This window comes from Haliotis cracherodii, unplaced genomic scaffold (genome assembly GCF_022045235.1).
Source record: "Haliotis cracherodii isolate W230 unplaced genomic scaffold, xgHalCrac1.p SCAF_13, whole genome shotgun sequence".
NCBI classification, from domain to species: Eukaryota; Metazoa; Mollusca; class Gastropoda; order Lepetellida; family Haliotidae; genus Haliotis; species Haliotis cracherodii.
Genome location: NW_027266268.1, coordinates 39,123,228 through 39,145,335, shown reverse-complemented (window position 1 = coordinate 39,145,335; position 22,108 = coordinate 39,123,228). Strand labels below are relative to the sequence as shown.

The following is a 22,108-nucleotide window of genomic DNA, read 5'->3' as shown; positions in this document are numbered from 1 at the left end:
TCAGGATTCAACCAACCGATCACAGATTTCTGCCACGCTTCAGGGACCCAACTCTGCATAGCGAATTGCCTAAGACGACTGGGTCAACATTGCCCCTAATTTCCTCCTAGCTAGTTTTTTGAAATAATGATACATTTCCCCTGTTTCCTACCTATTTCTCTGGTCGATATCCTTCTGTCTAAAACGTCACTGATGTTCAGCGCCTCGCCGAAGGCTTCGAGGGTAAATGAGTACACTCGCCATGGGTCAAGGTCAGTGATGTTCACGCTACCGGAACCGGAAGTGTTTGTAACCGGGACCCTTGTGATAGGACCGTCGACCACAGCGCAGTCCCCGATCCCTACTTCCTTGTAGAACAGTGTTATGTTAAAGGCGATTCTCAGGCTGGTGGCGTTTCCCGTCAGCGTCCACGACATCCTGACGGTACCGTCAGACAGCAAAACGGGGGTTACGACGTCAAACACCTTCAGACCTGACCCAACACATAGTTGAAAACATGTTCATAGAATTCATGACACTTTCCAGTGTATATGCTCTGGACAAATATATCTCAGGTACAGAACATATAAGGGAAATGAGTAAAGAGTGAGTAAGTATTTTTTTAGGAACATTCAGTCAGGGGATACTTGAAATGGTCTTCACAATTTGTAAACTCTTATGGAATCGAACACGAGACTTCGCGTGACGAGCGAAGGCTTTATCCACCAGGCTACGTAGCCACCCCGAATATTACCTGCTGAAATTAACATCGTAGACACATTTCTATGGATAACAACTTCTTTAATAATGTTATCCATAAAGTTGTGTCTACCTTGTCATCCGTCAACTTCTAACTAATGCCTATCAAACAATTGAAATAAACATCATATAACACATATATCGATATCCTAGCTGATTTAGGAATGATGGGGGAAGTGAGTGAGTGAGTGAGTGAGTATGGTTTTACGCCGCTTTTAGCAATATTCCAGCAATATCACGGCGGGGGGACACCATGATGGGGGAAGAATAGTGCTTCATTCATCAGCAATATGTCAGCTTTATTATGGCGGACTGTAAATAGAACCTCGGCTGAAGACCCAAAGGTTGATAGCATGAGAAGCGTTCAACGTCGCCTGGGCACGACGACACCCGGTGTCATTGTTGTCGACTCCCACTACAACAGTAGGGAACATGGGGTATCCACCCCGTAAATACCCAAAAGTTATCCCTATCAAACGTTGAGTGGTATCGTAAACGAGGAGCACGTACCAATGATAGACCTCGTTGTTGTCGTTGTCGGGGGAGGCTCTGTGGTCGCTGTGGATGAGATCAGAAAGAGTGTCAAAAACATGGACAAGGTCCTGTCTAAAGTAACATGGGCAATGCAGTTTCCAGTGAAATCGGAATATTTATCATAATAATATCATTCTTGACTCTGGACCTTCCACACAGCCCCTGGGTAGGTAGGGTTTCCAGACTGACGGAGTAAGGTTTACCTGTAGCGCTTACCTGTTTTGCCTGTAGGGTATAACTGTGTTACCTGTCGGGTGTAACTGTGTTACATGTAGGGTGTACCTGTAATACCTGTAGGGTGTAACTGTGTTACCTGTAGGATGTACCTGTGTAACCTATAGGGTGTAACTGTGTTACCTGTAGGGTGTAACTGTGTTACCTGTAGGATGTTATTGTGTCACATGTAGGGTGTACCTGTGTAACCTGTAGGCTGTAACTGTGTTACCTATAGGGTGTACCTGTGTAACATGTAGGGTGTAACTGTGTTACCTGTAGGGTGTAACTGTGTCACATGTAGGGTGTACCTGTAATACCTGTAGGGTGTAACTGTGTTACCTGTATGGTGAAACTGTGTCACATGTAGGGTGTAACTGTGTTACCTGTAGGGTGTAACTGTGTCACATGTAGGGTGTAACTGTGTTACCTGTAGGGTGAAACTGTGTCACATGTAGGGTGTACCTGTAATACCTGTAGGGTGTAACTGTGTTACCTGTAGGATGTTATTGTGTCACATGTAGGGTGTACCCGTGTAACATGTAGGGTGTAACTGTGTTACCTGTAGGGTGTAACTGTGTTACCTGTAGGGTGTAACTGTGTTACCTATAGGGTGTAACTGTGTTATCTTTAGGGTGTACCTGTGTTACCTGTAGGATGTAACTGTGTTACCTGTCAGGTGTACCTGTGTTACCTGTCGGGTGTAACTGTGTTACCTGTCGGGTGTAACTGTTTTAGCTGTAGCGTGTAACTGTGTTACCTATAGGATGTACCTGTGTTACCTGTAGGGTGAAGCTGTGTTACATTTAGGGTGTAACTGTGTTACCTGTAGGGTGTACCTGTGTTACCTGTAGGGTGTACCTGTCTTACTTACAGGGTGTACCTGTCTTACCTGTAGGGTGAAGCTGTGTTACATTTAGGGTGTAACTGTGTTACCTGTAGGGTGTACCTGTCTTACTTGAAGGGTGTAACTGTGATACCTGTAGGGTGTACCTGTGTTACCTGTAGGGTGTAACTGTGTTACCTATAGGGTGTAACTGTGTTATCTTTAGGGTGTACCTGTGTTACCTGTAGGGTGTAACTGTGTTACCTGTAGGGTGTAACTGTGTTACCTGTAGGGTGTACATGTGTTACCTGTCAGGTGTAACTGTGTTACCTGTAGGGTGTAACTGTTTTACCTGTAGGGTGTAACTGTGTTACCTGTAGGATGTTATTGTGTCACATGTAGGGTGTAACTGTGTTACCTGTAGGGTGTAACTGTGTTACCTGTAGGGTGTACATGTGTTACCTGTCAGGTGTAACTGTGTTACCTGTCGGGTGTAACTGTGTTACCTTTAGGGTGTACCTGTGTTACCTGTAGGATGTAACTGTGTTACATGTAGGGTGTACCTGTGTTACCTGTAGGGTGTACCTGTGTTACCTGTAGGATGTAACTGTGTTACATGTAGGGTGTACCTGTGTTACCTGTAGGGTGTACCTGTGTTACCTGTAGGATGTAACTGTGTTACATGTAGGGTGTTACTGGTTAAGTGTAACATTTACTCACGTGTACAAAGTATGTAGACGAGGGAGGAGGGGAAGCCTGGTGATGCGGTCATTGGCTTGCCGCCGTCGTCCCTCTGTATGTCCACTCTGAACCTGTAGTTCCGGTCACGCTGAAGGTCGAGCATGTAGTGGTAGTACCCCGTCCGCCCTGCCTCGCTCTTCCTGGTCGTCACGAACTCCCAGGTATCGCTATTGTTCAACTTGCGGTAAAGCCTGTCAAAGGAACGACACCAGTCACCAATCACATCCACCCGTGAAGATCCAGGGCAGAATAGGTCTTCAGCAACCCATGCTTGCCACAAAAGGCGACTATACTTGTAGGAGGTGACTAACGTGATCGGGTGGTCAGGCTCGCTGACTTGGTTGAAGCATTGATCGATCCCAATTGGATATCCGTGGATCGATGCTCATGATGTCAATCACTGGATTGTCTGGTCCTGACTCGATTATTATTCGAACCCATGATCACGTTTCCTGACGCGCACGATGTACTGTGTAAGAATAGGTCCCAAAGTACTCACGGAAATGAAAAAAACCCTGTTTTTTCGACCTCAGTTCTTCAATAAATACAGTTAATATACAAAATATGTAAATATTCAAACAACTAAATTAGTACTAATTGGGCCGTGGCACAAATACAGCGTATCAAATGTTTTTATGCCTTTTTACACGTAAAAGTGTGTAAAAATGTGAATAAAACAGACTATTGTGAAACAGGGCATAACCAGGTGTAAGTAGATCAAGGTGACCTATGACACCTTGAAGACAGGTGAGAACAGGTGCATAATGCCTGTAGTCTGTTTCTGCTATGTCAATTTGGACTTAGTTTTATTTTTGAATGTTGAAAGTGCCGACAAATTACCTCCTGTAAAGTACATTTTGTATTGTTCACTGAGATCAAACTAACAAATCCAGACTAGTACTTTTCCAGTTGTTTTGTTATTTCGTATTTACAGCTACGTAACACTTTGTGTCGATTTTTAAATTGAGAAAAACAGGTTTTTTTCATTTCCGTGAGTACTTTTTTTTTTTTTAAGCAGTACTGCTGGTCATCAGAGGCCACGAATGGATAGGGTGGTCAGGCTGGGCGACTCAGTTGATCTCGTGTCATCGTACCCCGACAGTGTGGGACGTTGTTCATTACCTAAAAACTCTGAAAAGTCGGCCTGATGTTCTACGGGGCTTTCTTCTCATAGATTAACCGGAACAGGGAATTTCTACAGAATATCCCTCTGTCCAAGGAATATTTTATAAAAAGCCTCTCAGATATATGTTTCACTTGAACACAATCTCCATAACTCACATTACAATTCTAACTTAAGGAAGAGTGTGGAATGATACATGTTATTGTACTCAGTGCTGCGAACCTGCAGTTTACTCGGAAACAACGATGCTGTTTACAATCTCTCTTTCAAGTACATGTACGCCACCAAGAGATATTTTACGTGCGTTTCCTACTGAAAAGCCGTGCTGGAAATATAACATTGTTGATAAATGTTGTTTTAGTTTTTCTTTCAGTTTTTTGACAGATACAACATTCGAAACACACGGGGTCAGCACAAGCCCTCGGGATCAGGACAAAATCTCGGGGTCATGACAAACCCTCTGGGTCATGACAAACCCCCGGGGTCATGACAAACCCCCGGGGTCAAGACAAACCCCCGGGGTCAAGACAAACCCTCTGGGTCAAGACAAACCCCCGGGGTCAAGACAAACCCTCTGGGTCAAGACAAACCCCCGGGGTCAAGACAAACCCCCGGGGTCAAGACAAACCCTCTGGGTCAAGACAAACCCCCGGGGTCAAGACAAACCCTCTGGGTCAAGACAAACCCCCGGGGTCAAGACAAACCCCCGGGGTCATGACAAACCCCCGGGGTCAAGACAAACCCCCGGGGTCATGACAAACCCCCGGGGTCAAGACAAACCCCCGGGGTCAAGACAAACCCCCGGGGTCAAGACAAACCCCCGGGGTCATGACAAACCCCCGGGGTCATGACAAACCCTCAGGTTTTCGGCCCTCTGATGCGTCTCTCTCCCACATGTTCACTTTTCCCACAAAACCTAACGCGAGTGTTTTATCCTCACATCAACAAGTTCGTTGTCTTGCCCAGATGTCGCCTTTATATGGCTTTTATGGCGTTAAACAACAAACAAACATCATGCTCCTCGATGTGCGCTGTTACCTGTAGTCCGCTATAGGTCCTTCTCCTAGGTCAATCTCCTCGTTCCAACCCGGCCACGTGATATTTGCCCTCTCACATCCCACGGAGGCTGCTGATGGGGGACTAACCAGCTTTGGGAGGCCTTCAAACAGAATGGGTGAGTTGGGTTGAATGCGGCCTCAAACATTATTTCAGTTTTATCACAGTGTGTCAAGGTGATGCATGTCTGACACAAAGGTGAGACCAACAAGTAAGGGTTAGGTGCTGACAAACCAAGAAAACATCTTGGATTCCTGGATTCGAACCCACGATCACCGATTTCTGGCGCTAATAAGGGACTTAACTCTGCACGGCGAACTGCTGCCTAGTAGAAGGCGCCCCCTGCCTATCCCACACACCCTCGCACTCACATACATACACAGACACAAAAACGCACGCACACACGCACGCACACATATACACTCACACACATATACACTCTCACTCACACACACAGTCACTCACAGTCACACACGCACGCACACACACACACTCACGCACACACCATGCAGACACACGTTAATATTTTTATTATCGTAATAAACTGGGTACGTTAGGGTACGTCAAGGCTACGTCAAGGCTACGTCAAGGCTACGGCACGTACGTATTTGGCAACTAGGTCCTCCGTAGTCAGGATGACACAGACCATCACGACACAGACCGTTGACAGCGTCACATGACTCATCTCCCACGCAGTTGCATTTGAGTGCGCAGTCCAGGCCAAACGTGTTGTTGTCACATCCTGAAAAACAACAACATTCACTGCAACTATTGTTTTCCTGTTTTTTTGTTTAACGTTGTCTGGAACAGGCAAAGTAGTGGTTGATGTCATGAGCGATCGTCACAGTCGGGGTACGGTGACATGTTATCAACCAGTCATGAAGCCGGTTTTTTGTTTTGTTATTTTGCCTGAAAATACCTATGTTGTAAAACATACAATTGATCGGTTCCTCCTTACAGACAAAAAAAAGTACCTTATGAAGAAATACCCGAAACAAACAAAATTTCCCTTAGCATTCTCAATCCTGCAATCCACCCAACCACCCCCACCCTAGAGAACGCTTAAGTCCCTCACCGTCTTGACAGAAGGGTGGTTCCTTCCAACCCCGGGCACACTTCCACCCCGTACAGAAGCCGTCCGTTCGACACAGTTCCTGGTTGAGGCAATGACAGGTGCCCGTACAGTTCACCCCAAACAGGTTACTGGGGCATCCTACATGGAGAGAAATGAGTTGAGTTTAACTCGCCTTTGGTCAGTACTTGAACAATGACGCGGGTCATGGACGTTTCACGAAGTCGAGTTGCAAGTAAGTGAGTTGGGTTTAACGCAGCTTTGAAAAGTATTCCAGTTTTATATCACGGCGTGTCAGCTAAATGTGGGAGAGAAGGACGAAATGATGCAGGTCTCAGACGTTCACCACTTCCCTGAAACCCACGAGCACGGGTATGGTGCTGACAAACCTAGAAACATAATCGGGGTGAACCGGGATTCGAACCCACAATCAAAGGTTTCTGGCGTGCCCAAGGGACGCAGCCCTACACAACGAATTGAGCCACCCGTGCCACTCGAATTCGAGTAAGCGTATTGTGCATTCTCAGCCAAGATTGGGGCGTGTCTGGAGTTCGAATCCACCCTCTTGAGAATACATTGACTTCTTTGTCCATAAATATTGATACACATGATTAGTATTGATGACACAATGAGGTTTGACGTCGCGTCCAAGAGTATTGCAATTACATAGCGACGTGCAAGCACGTGTGTGTGTGGCTGCTTGTACAAGTCCGGACTGATGCCGATTTATAGTGCAAGCTAAGTGAGATACCATGCCGCAGTTTAACGTGAATATCCCATTCAGACACAGTATACTGACTCCGAGCCGTCAAGTCCTTGTTTTAGCCCTTTAATGCCAAGCGCCAGACAGGGTAACAACAAGTACCATCTTTTAAGGTCTTTCGTGTGACCCGGCCGGGGATCGAACCCCGGACCTTCCGCTCTCCGGGCGGACGCTCTGCCACTAGAACTTGGAGGCGGTCCGATTACACAATGAGGAACAATAAACACCAAAGAGAAAACACAAACATTTGGAATTCAACTTTGATTATTATAATTGTTGGCAGTCGGGATTTCTGGATCAGTTTGTGCGCTGCATTATATTGATAATCTACCCGTCCGATTCGCGAGATCCCACGTGATTTTAACGTCACCATTCACGTGACACCTCCACAGGGAACCTGCTGAAGACATCACAACCCGTCTGCACACTGCTTCCCCTTCTCCGTCACTGACGGGTGGTCGGGTAGCCTAGTGGTTAAAGCGTTCGCTCGTCACGCCGAAGACCCGGGTTCGATTCCCGACATGGGTACAATGTGTGAAGCCAATTTCGGGTGTCCCCCACCGTGATATTGCTGGAATATTGCTAAAAGTGGCGTAAAACCATACTCACTCACTTACTCACTCACTCTGTCACTGACCAGCTGGTGATTTTGGAATGTGTAGGTACATAGAGATATATTGATCACTGGACTATGGCTTTGACAGAAGCCTGGACTATGGCTTTGACAGAAGCCTGGACTATGGCTTTGACAGAAGCCTGTACTATGGCTTTGACAGAAGCCTGTACTATGGCTTTGACAGAAGCCTGGAATATGGCTTTGACAGAAGCATGTGCTATGGCTTTGACAGAAGCCTGGAATATGGCTTTGACAGAAGCCTGGACTATGGCTTTGACAGAAGCCTGTACTATGGCTTTGACAGAAGCCTGGACTATGGCTTTGACAGAAGCATGTACTATGGCTTTGACAGAAGCCTGTACTATGGCTTTGACTGAAGCATGTACTATTGCTTTGACAGAAGCCGTTCCGTGTCCCTTGTCCCTTTCCGAACGGAGCGGAAAATTCAATATTCATATTGTCTGTTTCTCGAACAAAGACACCTCGACATATGTTTCAGGGTTTGAGTTGTATTTCATTGTATCAGACTGTCTCCGTGGTCTAGAGGATAGGGTGCCTGCCCGGAGAGGGGAAGGACGGTAGTTCGATCCCCGGCCGCGTCATACTAAAAGACGCCACAAGATGGTGGGTGGTACCCTGCTGGCGCTCAGCATTAAGGAGATACAACAAGGACTGACTGGCTCGGAGTCAGTATACTGTGTCTCAATATGGTATCCGTTTTAACTTCGGGACACACACGCACACACGCACGCACACACACACGCACACACACGTCGCTGTATGAGTGCAATAATCTGGAACCTCCTTCTCTCTCACATTATGACCTTGTTTGTTTGTTGTTTAACGACGCACTCGGCAATATTTCAGCTCTATGATGGCTGGCTGTAAATAATCGAATCTGGACCAGACAATCCAGTGATTGACATCATGAGCATCGGTCCATGCAATTGGGATCGATGACATTCATCAACCAAGTCAGCGAGCCTGACCACTCAATCCCGTTAGTCGCCTCTTACGACAAGCATAGTCACCTCTTACAGCAAGTATGGGTTGATGAAGACTTATTCTGCCCCGGACCTTCACGGGTCTGTATGACCTTGATAAACTTGAAGTATTCCAACAGTGACCTGCCGCCTCGTGTCCACTTATTTCTAAAGAGTTAGTGTTATTATTTCTTATGGTCAAGTGATATTGTGTCTCATCATCAGGCTGCCCATTTCCATGACAATGACCTTAATGCCAAATAAAATTGGCACATAATTATGGCGATGCCAAGTCAACAATGAGTATGAATATATTCACATGATTTACAACTGTACTGTTTTGGTTGTACCTTTAAGCCGAAATCCCGAACAGAATATGTCGACATAAATGAATTATTGAAACTTTTCAATATCTTTCGGCTATAAACTATGGACAAAACCGTGCCCCGGATACAATTTTCAACAATTTTTGGCAAAATCCGAAAGTTAAAAGTTGAAATATTCGAAACAACCACCTCCCAAAAGCAACGAAAATAATTATCGTTTTTCACTGTTATCGGCTCACTCCAATGAAGACTTTAATAAACACCTTCCAAGCGAGTTTAAATAATAGCCAGCCGATCAGCATATCCACGCTTTATCAGTAGATAGATGAGATTTTATTTGTGTGTCAAACGGTAATATGTTAAACTGAAATTGAAACCAATTTTATGACATAAATATTATACACCGTCCAGCCACAATAATACTGTAGAATCACTCAACGCGCTAAGTCATAAATACAATAAATATTCAAATGTAAAATGGCTCACTTCTGCAGAGAGAGCCTTGCCGGAGGTATCCACGGGCGCATGCGAGGCAGTTGTCTTCATTCGGACCCGAACATCCAGTACAAGCGGACGAACACGCTGTGGAATGAAACATCATTAATTTTTATAATAAACACCCGCATATACGACTGATTCATGTAAATGTGGTTCACGTTACAACTGGTAAATAGTGTAAAAGTAGTTTACCTACACACGCACAAGACACCGACAAACAGTTTACGTACACACACACAAGACACGGACACATAGTTTACGTACACACACACAAGACACGGACATATAGTTCACGTACACACGCACAAGACACGGACATATAGTTAATGTACACACAAACAAGACACGGACACATAGTTTACGTACACACACACAAGACACGGACATATAGTTTACGTACACACACACACACAAGACACGGACATACAGTTTACGTACACACACACAAGACACGGACATACAGTTTACGTACACACACACAAGACACGGTCATATAGTTTACGTACACATGCACAAGACACGGACAAACAGTTGACGTAAACACACACAAGACACGGACATACAGTTGACGTACACACGCACAAGACACGGACATACAGTTTACGTACACACACACAAGACACGGACATACAGTTGACGTAAACACACACAAGACACGGACATACAGTTTACGTACACACGCACAAGACACGGACATACAGTTGACGAAAACACACACAAGACACGGACATACAGTTGACGTAAACACACACAAGACACGGACATACAGTTGACGTACACACACACACACACACAAAACATGGGTATACACTTCACGTACCCACACACAAGACGTCGTTACCGTCGTTGGTGTCGAGGCAGTACTGGCTGCTGCTACACGCGGGCGGACTGTCAGAACATCGCCCTGTAAACAAGGACCGTGGTATGATGAAATAATCGAATATCAGTACAACAAACGATTGGAGCTACTCTCCCTAATCGAGCAAATGTATGTTAAAATCTTCTGCAGCTCTTTTAGTTTGTTCTTGATGAATAATTAACAAGCGCCCTTTGTAATATAGAATTTCGTGTACGTGTGACGGCGGTGTGTACCATCGTGTGTATTGTTTTTTCGTGCGTGTGTGTATTTTTGTGTGTGTTTGTATGTTTTCGTGTGAGTGTATTCGTGTGTATGTTTTCGAGGGTGTGTGCGTGTATTCGTGTGTGTTTTCGTGCGAGTGTGCGTGTATTCGTGTATTTATGTGTGTTTTTGTGTGTGTGGGGGGGGGGTGGGGGGGGGGGGGTGGGGGGGTGGGGGTGGGGGCGAGGACCTTTCCTCTGAAAACTGAAGCCACTTTTAAACCATTTGAATACGACATCCAGTGCTAACAGCGAACATTTTCATTTTGTCCGTACTACCTTACTATCAAATCGCCGGTCCCTAAATTATCAGCATATCGACATTTCGCCTGAGTCTATCTCCGCTGATCCACCAGACGGTGGCCCAGACGATCGAGTTCTCTCGTCACACTCAGTTGCGTGCACCAGTTGATAAACCTCAACGGGTTAAAAGTCGTGTACTCGTCCTGTTTTTAATCCCTACATTTAACTTTTGAACTATCCCCTTATACCGATAAAGAGGTCATTATCTTTAATTAAAGCAAACATCTTTACGATACCAATCCATTCCTACACGAGTAAACAAACTGGCGGTTGTCACTCAGAGGTATGTCATGAAAGGGGGGTAACTCTACCAACCAAAGCAGCCACTCAATCGCTATCTATCGATCAATCGCTGATCACATAACATTATATGTTCAGCGTGTGTCGACCCCCACACACACTCTCACTTCAAACAGGCTGCCGCACGCAACATGAATAAGTTATACGTAAGCCGTTAAATGGTCCTCTGAAAGAAGTGTCAACAAAACAATCTCGTGCTTCACGTTGGGATTTGAAACGTGACGGGCGTCAGCATAATGACGAATCACATTAAATATGGAAATGCGTTTTAGTTTGTAAGGTTCTGAATTAAACTTCTACTTTGTAACTCTGAAATGGATAAATTATTCTAACGACAAACGTCCGTTCTGAATGCAGTTTTCTAGTGTCCGTGACTCCATTGAGTGTAAGAGGGTTGACAACAGAATAGGACCCAGCATAGCACCCTGACAACTACTGTGTATTTATGTGACTAATGCCGACACAGATAGTGATTACTCACGCAGACAACAATGTCATGTTTGCATGAACAGATGCATTTGTCAGGGCGTCTGTCGAACATGGACAGGTTGCCACGGTCAAAACAGACAGGCGTCGTTTGTATTGCACCACACGACAGCGTTGGAACTTGTACCCTAACGTTTTACGTTGTACTGGATTTGTACTTTCCAGTGTACACCTCTCCCGGGACTGTATAATGCACAATAATGCACAATACTGCACACGCACACGCACACGCACACGCACACACACACGCACACACACACACACACACACACACACACACACACACACTCCGTGAATAATATGCAATTTCTCTCGCTCAAGAGTTAGTTTGGGTGACTTTTTATTGCGTCATGTGGTTTGAATCGGGCTCAAATGCAATATTTAAAACGATTCGGTGTCCAAGCTATTTAAAATATTAAGAATTAAGATTTAAAACACTTTAATAATCGAGGATGGCGCTTGTGTAGCCTCGTGTTTGAGGTTCGCCCGCTCGACCTCACTCACTCACTCTAAAACAAAAGTGTATCACCCCACTAGTTACCTCTCTCCACTTACAGTCAAGAACAAAACAAACATGCGTATTTAAATAGAAGATTCTATCACTCGAGACTAGAGCTGTACAAACACGAGGGCGATATCCCGCTACGACACGCAGCCATATCGTACCGCCAAACACATACCCATGGGCTTAATCACTAGAACCCCTCACCATCAGTGACCCCAACAAATAACATCCACAATAATGCCTAGTTCATTCTGATGTATTGTGTGCACGTCAAGGGACACTGTGGACTGTATTGTATTTACTTTACACACAATATAAAGTAAACAGGCACAATAAAAGCACTTCCCACATATACAGGTAATTGACATGAGCGTACAATAGTTCTTGTTTAAATGGGGACTTATGGAAGCCGATGGGTCAAAAGCACATAAATTCCTTACATAGAGTTGCGTCCCTTTTATGTGCCAGGATCTGATGATTTTAAGGTTCGATTCCAAAATCCGACCTCATTTGACCGAAGTCGCTTGTTCTGAACGCATGCCAAACATGTGGTTATACTTATTCAATATCTCAAGTTCAATTGAGGAATATATTAATTCACGAAGGGCTGGTCAAGGATCCGCTTCCCGCAGGTTTCAATTTCAAAGCAAATCCTGTACGTAATGGCACTCCACATATGTACTCGTTAACCTGCTGAAATCAATACTGATGAACGACAAATAGATCAGAACACATCTTGCTGAAGACTGATAACACACATCACGGGACACGCCGTCAGAGATAAACAGGGCGTCCTTTTACTTGGCAGTCGATGAGAATCGATCAAGTAGTTGTGCACATATTTCAGTAACTGTATCCAATGGCGCGCCGGGATTGTTGTAACCTGCAGATATTGAAGGTCATCGCGACCTGGCTAAGACAACATGTCTCAACCAGGACGTGGTCCTCCATGTTGGATGGTGTATTGATGTCGGGTGTTGTGTTGTGTTGTGTTGCAGTGTCTGATGTTGTGTTGCGATGTCTTGTGTTGAGAAACGCTATGTGTATACTTCCTTGAACGTGTTAATGGGGTGGGGATGGGGGTGGGGATGGGGGTGGGGGTTGTTGGTGGTCACTGATTTCAAAAAGAGTCAGGAAAGAGTCCCCAAACAGCGGGAACATCTATTGACACAGCCATTAATCCACTAACTACTTTCGATCGCGAGGCAAGTAAACACCCGGATGTACGTGTGTGCTCCCCTTTTGTATTATCATACACAATAAACAGCCAGCCCGAAATTTTCTTTTGTAGTAGTGACTGAAAACAAATATCCTGTCACTACCACATGCACACTCTCAGTAATTCCCAACCCACCCCACACCTACCACCCCGACCACACACACCTCCACCCAACACAATCACACCCGTCCATCCCCATCCCCAACACACACACCTCCACCACCCGTCCGTCCGTCCCTCCCCACACACACCACCACCACACCCACCCGTCCATCCCTCCCCACACACCACCACCACCACCCGTCCGTCCCTCCCCCCACACACACCACCACCACACCCACCCGTCCATCCCTCCCCACACACCACCACCACCACCCGTCCGTCCCTCCCCCCACACACACCACCACCACACCCACCCGTCCATCCCTCCCCACACACCACCACCACCACCCGTCCGTCCCTCCCCCCACACACACCACCACCACACCCACCCGTCCATCCCTCCCCACACACCACCACCACCACCCGTCCGTCCCTCCCCCCACACACACCACCACCACACCCACCCGTCCATCCCTCCCCACACACCACCACACCCACCCGTCCGTCCCTCCCCACACACCACCACCACACCCACCCGTCCATCCCTCCCCACACACCACCACCACCACCCGTCCGTCCCTCCCCCCACACACACCACCACCACCACCCGTCCCTCCCCCCACACACACCACCACCACACCCACCCGTCCATCCCTCCCCACACACACCACCACACCCACCCGTCCATCCCTCCCCACACACACCACCACACCCACCCGTCCATCCCTCCCCACACACACCACCACACCCACCCGTCCATCCCTCCCCACACACACCACCACACCCACCCGTCCATCCCTCCCCACACACCACCACACCCACCCGTCCATCCCTCCCCACACACACCACCACACCCACCCGTCCATCCCTCCCCACACACACCACCACCACCACCCGTCCCTCCCCCCACACACACCACCACCACACCCACCCGTCCATCCCTCCCCACACACCACCACACCCACCCGTCCGTCCCTCCCCCCACACACACCACCACCACCCGTCCATCCCTCCCCACACACCACCACACCCACCCGTCCATCCCTCCCCACACACACCACCACACCCACCCGTCCATCCCTCCCCACACACACCACCACACCCACCCGTCCATCCCTCCCCACACACACCACCACACCCACCCGTCCATCCCTCCCCACACACACCACCACACCCACCCGTCCGTCCCTCCCATCACACACACCACCACCACACCCACCCGTCCATCCCTCCCCACACACCACCACACCCACCCGTCCGTCCCTCCCATCACACACACCACCACCACACCCACCCGTCCGTCCGTCCCCACACACACACCACCACCCACATAACACACACGCGCCTCCAAGACATACAACACACAGCACACACGTGCCCTCCCCCCCCCCCCCCCCCCAACGCGATGATGGCACAGCACCAGGGACACGGAGTGAGTGAGTGAGTGAGTGGACAATGAAGCAGGACGTTGACCTTCATTTCTTGTTGAAACCACATGCATGGGAATGGTGTAACAGTCGGAGCTGACACAATCTGAGCGAATCTGTGGAATCGAACCTACGATCAGCGGATCTTGACACGACCAATGGACTTTGACTATCAACTAAATAACAAACGATTGATATTATGATCGGGCATACCCTTAAAAACGTATACAACCAGTTGATACCAAAAACACCTAGGATTGGTATACCAATCTGACGGTCAGTGTCCATCTTGTGTGGATGATCGAATGGAGTAAGTGAATGTTGTTTAACACTCAGTCAGCAATCTTCTTGCTGAGCCAGGGCGGGAAAGATGGGAAACCACTGGTTGATGGCATGAGCATCCGGTCCGCGGTTGGGGAAACAGACAACCAAGTCATGGCGGGCGTCCTGTTTAGTCCACTCTCGGGGCAATATTGTGTCTGGTGTGTGTGCGAGTGTGTGCGAGTGTGTGTGTGTGTGTGTGTGTGTGTGTGTGGTGTGGTGTGTATGTGTGTGGTGTGCGTGTCTGGTGTGGTGTGTATGTGTGTGGTGTGCGTGTCTGCCTGTGGTGTTGTGTGTGTTTGTGGCGTGGTGTACATGTGTGTTCGTGGGTATGTGTGGTGTGGTGGTGGTGGTGTGTGTGTGTGTGGTGTGGTGGTGGTGTGTGTGTGTATGTGTGGTGTGGTGGTGGTGGTGTGTGTGTGTGGTGTGGTGGTGGTGGTGTGTGTGTGTGTGGTGTGGTGGTGGTGGTGTGTGTGTATGTGTGCGGTGTGTGTGTCTGGTGTGGTGTGTATGTGTGTGGTGTGCGTGTCTGGTGTGGTGTGTATGTGTGTGGTGTGCGTGTCTGCCTGTGGTGTTGTGTGTGTTTGTGTGTTCGTGGGTATGTGTGGTGTGGTTGTGGTATGTGTGTGTGTGTGTATATATATATTATATAAAAGTTCAGTTCAGAAAACACCTGCTGCTTGCTGTGGACAACTTAACATTCTTTTGTGGCAATTACCGACTTAGGTCATGCGTATAACTAGACGTGTACGCAAATAGATAACCTTGTCACGGACTTGTGGAATGAAAGAAACATTCACTTCTGGACAAAAACTCCAGTAAGATGAACACGTTATACATATTATAGTTTCACTTCTCTTAATAATCAGCTTAACATATCCAGATAATATTCTCTCAATGTTTGATCCAGGCAGAGCTCGTCCCGTCTTCTGATTTAAGTTGAGAGTGAATAAGTGAGTGAGTGAAATTGTTGTCGGCAATATATCCGTTATAAAACGATAATAATCGATCAGACAAACCAGTGGACGATATTATGAGCAACTACCACGATGACAACCAATCATCCACGTCAGCGCGCCTGACCACGTGACCCTTCACCGCCTCCTGCGCCCAGCACAGGTACCTGGGGCCAAAATTTGCCGAACATCGTTGTTGATTGCCAAGGCGCGATAGGGAACTTTAAAAACACGGTTACATCCCATTAGTAAGACATCCCATTAGTGAGACACCCATTGTAAGACAGTGGAGTAGGTGGGAAGCAAAGGCAGTCGTCCTATCAGACTCGCTAAGTGCACTTCAAGCCATCAGTGGCAGAAACTCAAACTCCAGGCCAAACACAGTCAACAATATTCTATACGAATATACAAAACTATCGGACCAAGGGCAACAGGTGGAGCTGTGTTGGATCCCCTCTCACATAGCTATTCATGGAAATGAAAAAGCAGACTCACTGGCGAAGCTAGCTCTAGACAAAGCCGATATACAGCCTATTCCCTTTAGTTAACTAGAGATAAAAAGCAAAATCAAAGCCTCCATAGCAGAAAGATGGCAAGCCCAATATGACGCAAGTAAGATCGGCAGATGGCTATACAAAATTCAACCCAAGGTCCAAATAGAGCCAAACTCATACTCAAATGAAAGGAAAATTGAATTTGGTATCTCACGCCTCAGACTCGGTCACAAAAAGCACTATGACAAGGTTTGTTCATCTTGCAATCAGGCTGAAACCATTGATCACGTGTTACTGGAATGTCAAGACAATGCCCCAGCCCGGGCTAGGTTAAAACAAGTTAGACCTAGGTGCAGCTCCACCAGCAAGAAAGCGTGTGTACAAGGAGATTGACAATCGACTTTCCAGACTGGATCAGCTGTCCCAGGGTGTCAAGACACCACTCCAGTTCTTGGATGCTGTTGGCAAACTTCTGAAGATGGATTAAGGTGGTGTCAGTGTGACACCCTCGATGTGAACTGTGATGTGAACTGTAATATTAACTTTAACTGAACTCTAAGTGGCGAATATGTTAAAAAAATGGATTTAAGGGATGGATGAATTAAACTGTTGAATGAAATAAAGTAAAAGAGGGTATCAAGCATCTTGAGTCATTTCTTTTGTCTATAATAAGACAAGTCCATTTTCATGATAGGGGTTAATTACCTGATTAACATGTGCAACCAGGTATGACATTGTTGTTTTAAGGTGTCTCACAACTGGGCTGTCTTACTAATGGGAGGAGACCAAAACACGACATTTGGACGTGTGAATCAACCATTTGGCAACAGTTGAAATGTCGATTTACACCAGTTAAGTACTTACATGTTCTAAGTGTCGGTGAACGTTTTGAAATTGCGTTTACCAATTGAAAAACATGCGTTCCCTTGTTGTCACAATGTAGGTAGTAACTGACTTGAACTAATGCAGTACAAACTTTACACTTGATATCATAAACCTAAAGTGACGTCAATGAAATATATCCGTCACGGGTCTTCATTGTTTAAAGAATTAGCTGCGAGCTCACTTTTGTGACGTAAACGTGCTGCACGTGCGAAATTGGTGCTAGTCCAGCACGCGCACTCAGGACGACACTGGACTGTCTGTGTCCAGTGGCTACGATTTGACTGCTTTATAAAATTAGCGTATTTCGTGTTTTTCCTGTTTTCAATGATTTATTGTTGATCAGTAATTCTGTCGTGTTTTAATCCGGATAAAAGCTTTTCCGTTGGTGTGGTGAATAGTAATAAGACGGTGTTAGAGCTATATGTTGTTTTATAAGTATTATAACTTGATATGTTTTGTGACAAAGCTAAAAGCTTTCCCATAGCCACCAACTGTGTTTCCCTTCTTGCTGACCAGCTGATCTGTGTCTTTATGCATATGAATCCGAATTTCTCTTCGGATTATCAAAATCAAAACAAAGGAATTTGGCCAAGGACCAAATCACATTTCGAAAATCGACGCACCGGTGACAAAAATTATGTCGAATTCCCTATTTTGACATATGCATGAAGAATCAGAGTGACACAACTGTTAACGGAGACAAAAGGGTTGACTTCAACTTTCCTTTTGGTTAAGCAATGTTCCAACAGCTCCAACCTTTGATGTATACATTTTACTATTGAGTAACAATTGAGCACGCTCTTTGTACGAAGAGTTTGAAGAGCGTCATTCGCCGCTTGGTCAGAAATTGTTTGATCAATGTTACAGCATTCAGAGCCTTATTAAATCTTTCAAAACGTTTTGTCGTCGCTTTTATGGATAAAGACCGCCGACTGGCCACATATTTCGGAAAATACGTATGAATATGTAACAACGCGCCGTATTTCATGATCAAGAAACTGCGCAGTCGCGAATGTGACTAAAAAGATATACTTATTAGCTGACTATTCATAAACGCCGCTTTGAAGAGTCTCAGTAAAGCTATCAAGACGTTTTTTGAAGACGCATCATTTACAAAAATTATGTCTCATGCAATTCCCTATTTTGACTTGTTACATATGTTTTCCGAGTGTTTAGGTGAACCATTGACTTGTCTTTGCGTGTGTTGGTGACGAGTGACACTCGTGGGGCACGATACGCTCGGCTTTTCGCGAACACCTGGTATCATCATTACTGGACAGTGATTCATAAAGACAAGCTCATGAATGTAGCAGGAATCGTACACTCGACTCCGCTTCTGGTAGATATTTCTTGTGAATATGGAAAGGGTTCTGTAGCTTTTTATCATGTTAATGAATACAGTGAATTTCGAACCGTGCATGTTGATGTTGATAATGATGGCGCCTTTGGCTATAAGCTGTTCAGTGACACGTTATTACAGACAGATGTCGGTACAATGTGCTCCTTCACAGACCAGGCTTCTAAGAACAATTAAATATTCAACTGAACAAATTGATATTCAACTGAACAAATAAATATTCAACTGAACAAATTGATATTTAACTGAACAATTTGATATTCAACTGAATAAATACATATTCAACTGAACAAATTCATATTCAACAAAACAAACTGATATTCAACTGAACAAATAAAAAATCAACTGAACAAATAAGTATTCAACCGAACAAATTGATATTCAACTGGACAAACTGATAGTCTTCTGAACAAATTGATATTCAACTGAACAAATAAATATTCAACTGATCAAATTGATATTCAACTGAACAAATCGATATTCAACTGGACAAATTGATAGTCTTCTGAACAAATAAATATTCAACTGGACAAATAAATATTCACCTGAACAAATAAATATTCATCTGAACAAACTGATATTCAACTGAACAAATAAATATTCATCTGAACAAACTGATATTCAACTGAACAAATTGATATTTAACTGAACAAATTGATATTCGACTGAACAAATAAAAATTCAACTGAACAAATTGATATTTAACTGAACAAATAAATAATCAACTGCGGGCTGAAACTTTCTCCATAACTGAGTTTGAATGGACTTTATTCAACACTTCAGCGACACTGACTGAAAAAGGGCTTGGTTTAAATAAATACCAAGTTTTACTTCTGGGACAGAGAGCTTGTTTTTGTTTTCGGAACGCAATCTACGTGATGGCATGTGCGCCTCCATCCGCTCTATGTTAGGATGGAGAATCCTAATAATGACCCACTTTGTATCAGTATATGTAGATGGGAACTAGAGTCTCGGCTGTATCCGCTGAGTGTCCAGGCATTCGGGCGTACGTGAACCTTCTGTGTGTACGCTAATCAATAAAATGCCATGGCAATTTATGAATGAACTTGTTCCCACCAGACCTGAGGTCATGACCCCTGAACAAGCTAACAACCTATCATCATCATCAGAGAGATCACGTGTTCTGGTTGCACTTGTCAGCTTTATACACCAACTACCTAAAACAACATATTTTTGGACAGAGCTCGCTATAACCTATATATAACACCCTTAACTGTTGTATAAACACCTATGAAAAATGAAATATCGAACTGTTGAGTAATGACACCATAGACTCAAATATAACACCTCTGACTAATATGTAACACCTGTCTCATATATAAGATGTCTGGCTCAAATAAAACACCTCTGACTAATGTCACATACCTGTCTCATATATAACATGTCTGATTCATATATAACACCTCTGACTAATATGAAACACCTGTCTTATATATTGTATGTCTGACACATATAACACCTATGACTAATATGTAACACCTGTCTTGTATATAAGATGTCTGACTCAAATAAAACACTTCTGACTAATATGTAACACCTGTCTTATATATAACATGTCTGATTCATATATAACACCTCTGCACCTCTGACTAATATGTAACGGCTGTCTCATATATAAGATGTCTGACTCAAATAAAACACCTCTGACTAGTATCACACACCTGTCTCAAAAATAACATGTCTGATTCATATATAACACCTCTGACTGATATGTAACATCTGTCTTGTATATAACATGTCTGACACAAATAAAACACCTCTGACTAATGTCACATACCTGTCTCATATATAAGATGTCTGACTCAAATAAAACACCTCTGACTAATGTCACATACCTGTCTCATATATAACATGTCTGATTCATATATAACACCTCTGACTAATATGTAACACCTGTCTTATATATAACATGTCTGACTCAAATAAAACACCTCTGACTAAGATGTAACACCTGTCTCATATATAAGATGTCTGACTCAAATAAAACACCCCTGACTAATGTCACATACCTGTCTCATATATAACATGTCTGATTCATATATAACACCTCTGACTAATATGTAACACCTGTCTTATATATAACATGTCTGATTCATATATAATACCTCTGACTAATATGTAACATACCTGTCTTATATATAACATGTCTGATTCATATATAATACCTCTGACTAATGTCACATACCTGTCTCATATATAACATGTCTGATTCATATATAACACCTCTGACTGATATGTAACACCTGTCTTATATATAACATGTCTGATTCATATATAATACCTCTGACTAATATGTAACACCTGTCTCATATATAAGATGTCTGACTCAAATAAAACACCTCTGACTAATGTCACATACCTGTCTCATATATAACATGTCTGATTCATATATAACACCTATGACTAATATGTAACACCTGTCTTATATATAACATGTCTGATTCATATATAATACCTCTGACTAATGTCACATACCTGTCTTATATATAACATGTCTGATTCATATATAATACCTCTGACTAATGTCACATACCTGTCTCATATATAACATGTCTGATTCATATATAATACCTCTGACTAATATGTAACACCTGTCTCATATATAACATGTCTGATTCATATATAATACCTCTGACTAATATGTAACACCTGTCTCATATATAACATGTCTGATTCATATATAATACCTCTGACTAATGTCACATACCTGTCTCATATATAACATGTCTGATTCATACACTTTGTATACACTTTAGTCGAGTATTTCATTAAACGTATATTTACATTTTTGAAAAAGGGTTATTGAAGAATCAGGTCAACTTACTTATTTGAGCTTGTGCTGACAACACTCCAACGACAACGACGATGGCAACACACAACACATGCGACATCGTCGACTATCAGTCATTATCCTCCTTCCAAGTTTAGGGGGGACCAAACAGTTGCCACACCCGACACAATCCCTGTGTGGTATTACAGGGGAGATAATCCATACACGGCCGAGTTCGGTTGTTGACTGTGGGCCGAGCTAATCCGATCAACGTGCCTGCTTAGCCTGGAATAATCAATACAACAATGTCTGATTAAAGATACACTTGTCACACAGGTGGATTATTTTCTTGTA

At 44.6% G+C, this 22,108-nt stretch overlaps 1 protein-coding gene across 2 annotated transcripts in view; it reads right to left on the bottom strand.

Moving 5' to 3' along the window:
* Positions 1-22,108, bottom strand: part of LOC139459911 (receptor-type tyrosine-protein phosphatase kappa-like) — a 31,584-nt gene that overhangs the window by 8,872 nt on the left and 604 nt on the right. Inside the window, exons 2-10 of one of the 2 annotated variants that reach the window (XM_071241635.1) lie at positions 21,809-22,039; positions 10,310-10,393; positions 9,478-9,573; positions 6,307-6,444; positions 5,836-5,973; positions 5,214-5,334; positions 3,032-3,243; positions 1,249-1,296; positions 152-472 (exon numbers count right to left, since the gene is read on the bottom strand). In XM_071241635.1, coding sequence (XP_071097736.1) covers positions 152-472; positions 1,249-1,296; positions 3,032-3,243; positions 5,214-5,334; positions 5,836-5,973; positions 6,307-6,444; positions 9,478-9,573; positions 10,310-10,393; positions 21,809-21,875 — 1,225 coding nt within the window. In that variant the 5' untranslated portion in view covers positions 21,876-22,039. The remainder of the gene's footprint in view (positions 1-151; positions 473-1,248; positions 1,297-3,031; positions 3,244-5,213; positions 5,335-5,835; positions 5,974-6,306; positions 6,445-9,477; positions 9,574-10,309; positions 10,394-21,808; positions 22,040-22,108) is intronic. The other variant, XM_071241637.1, reaches the window with a different exon arrangement.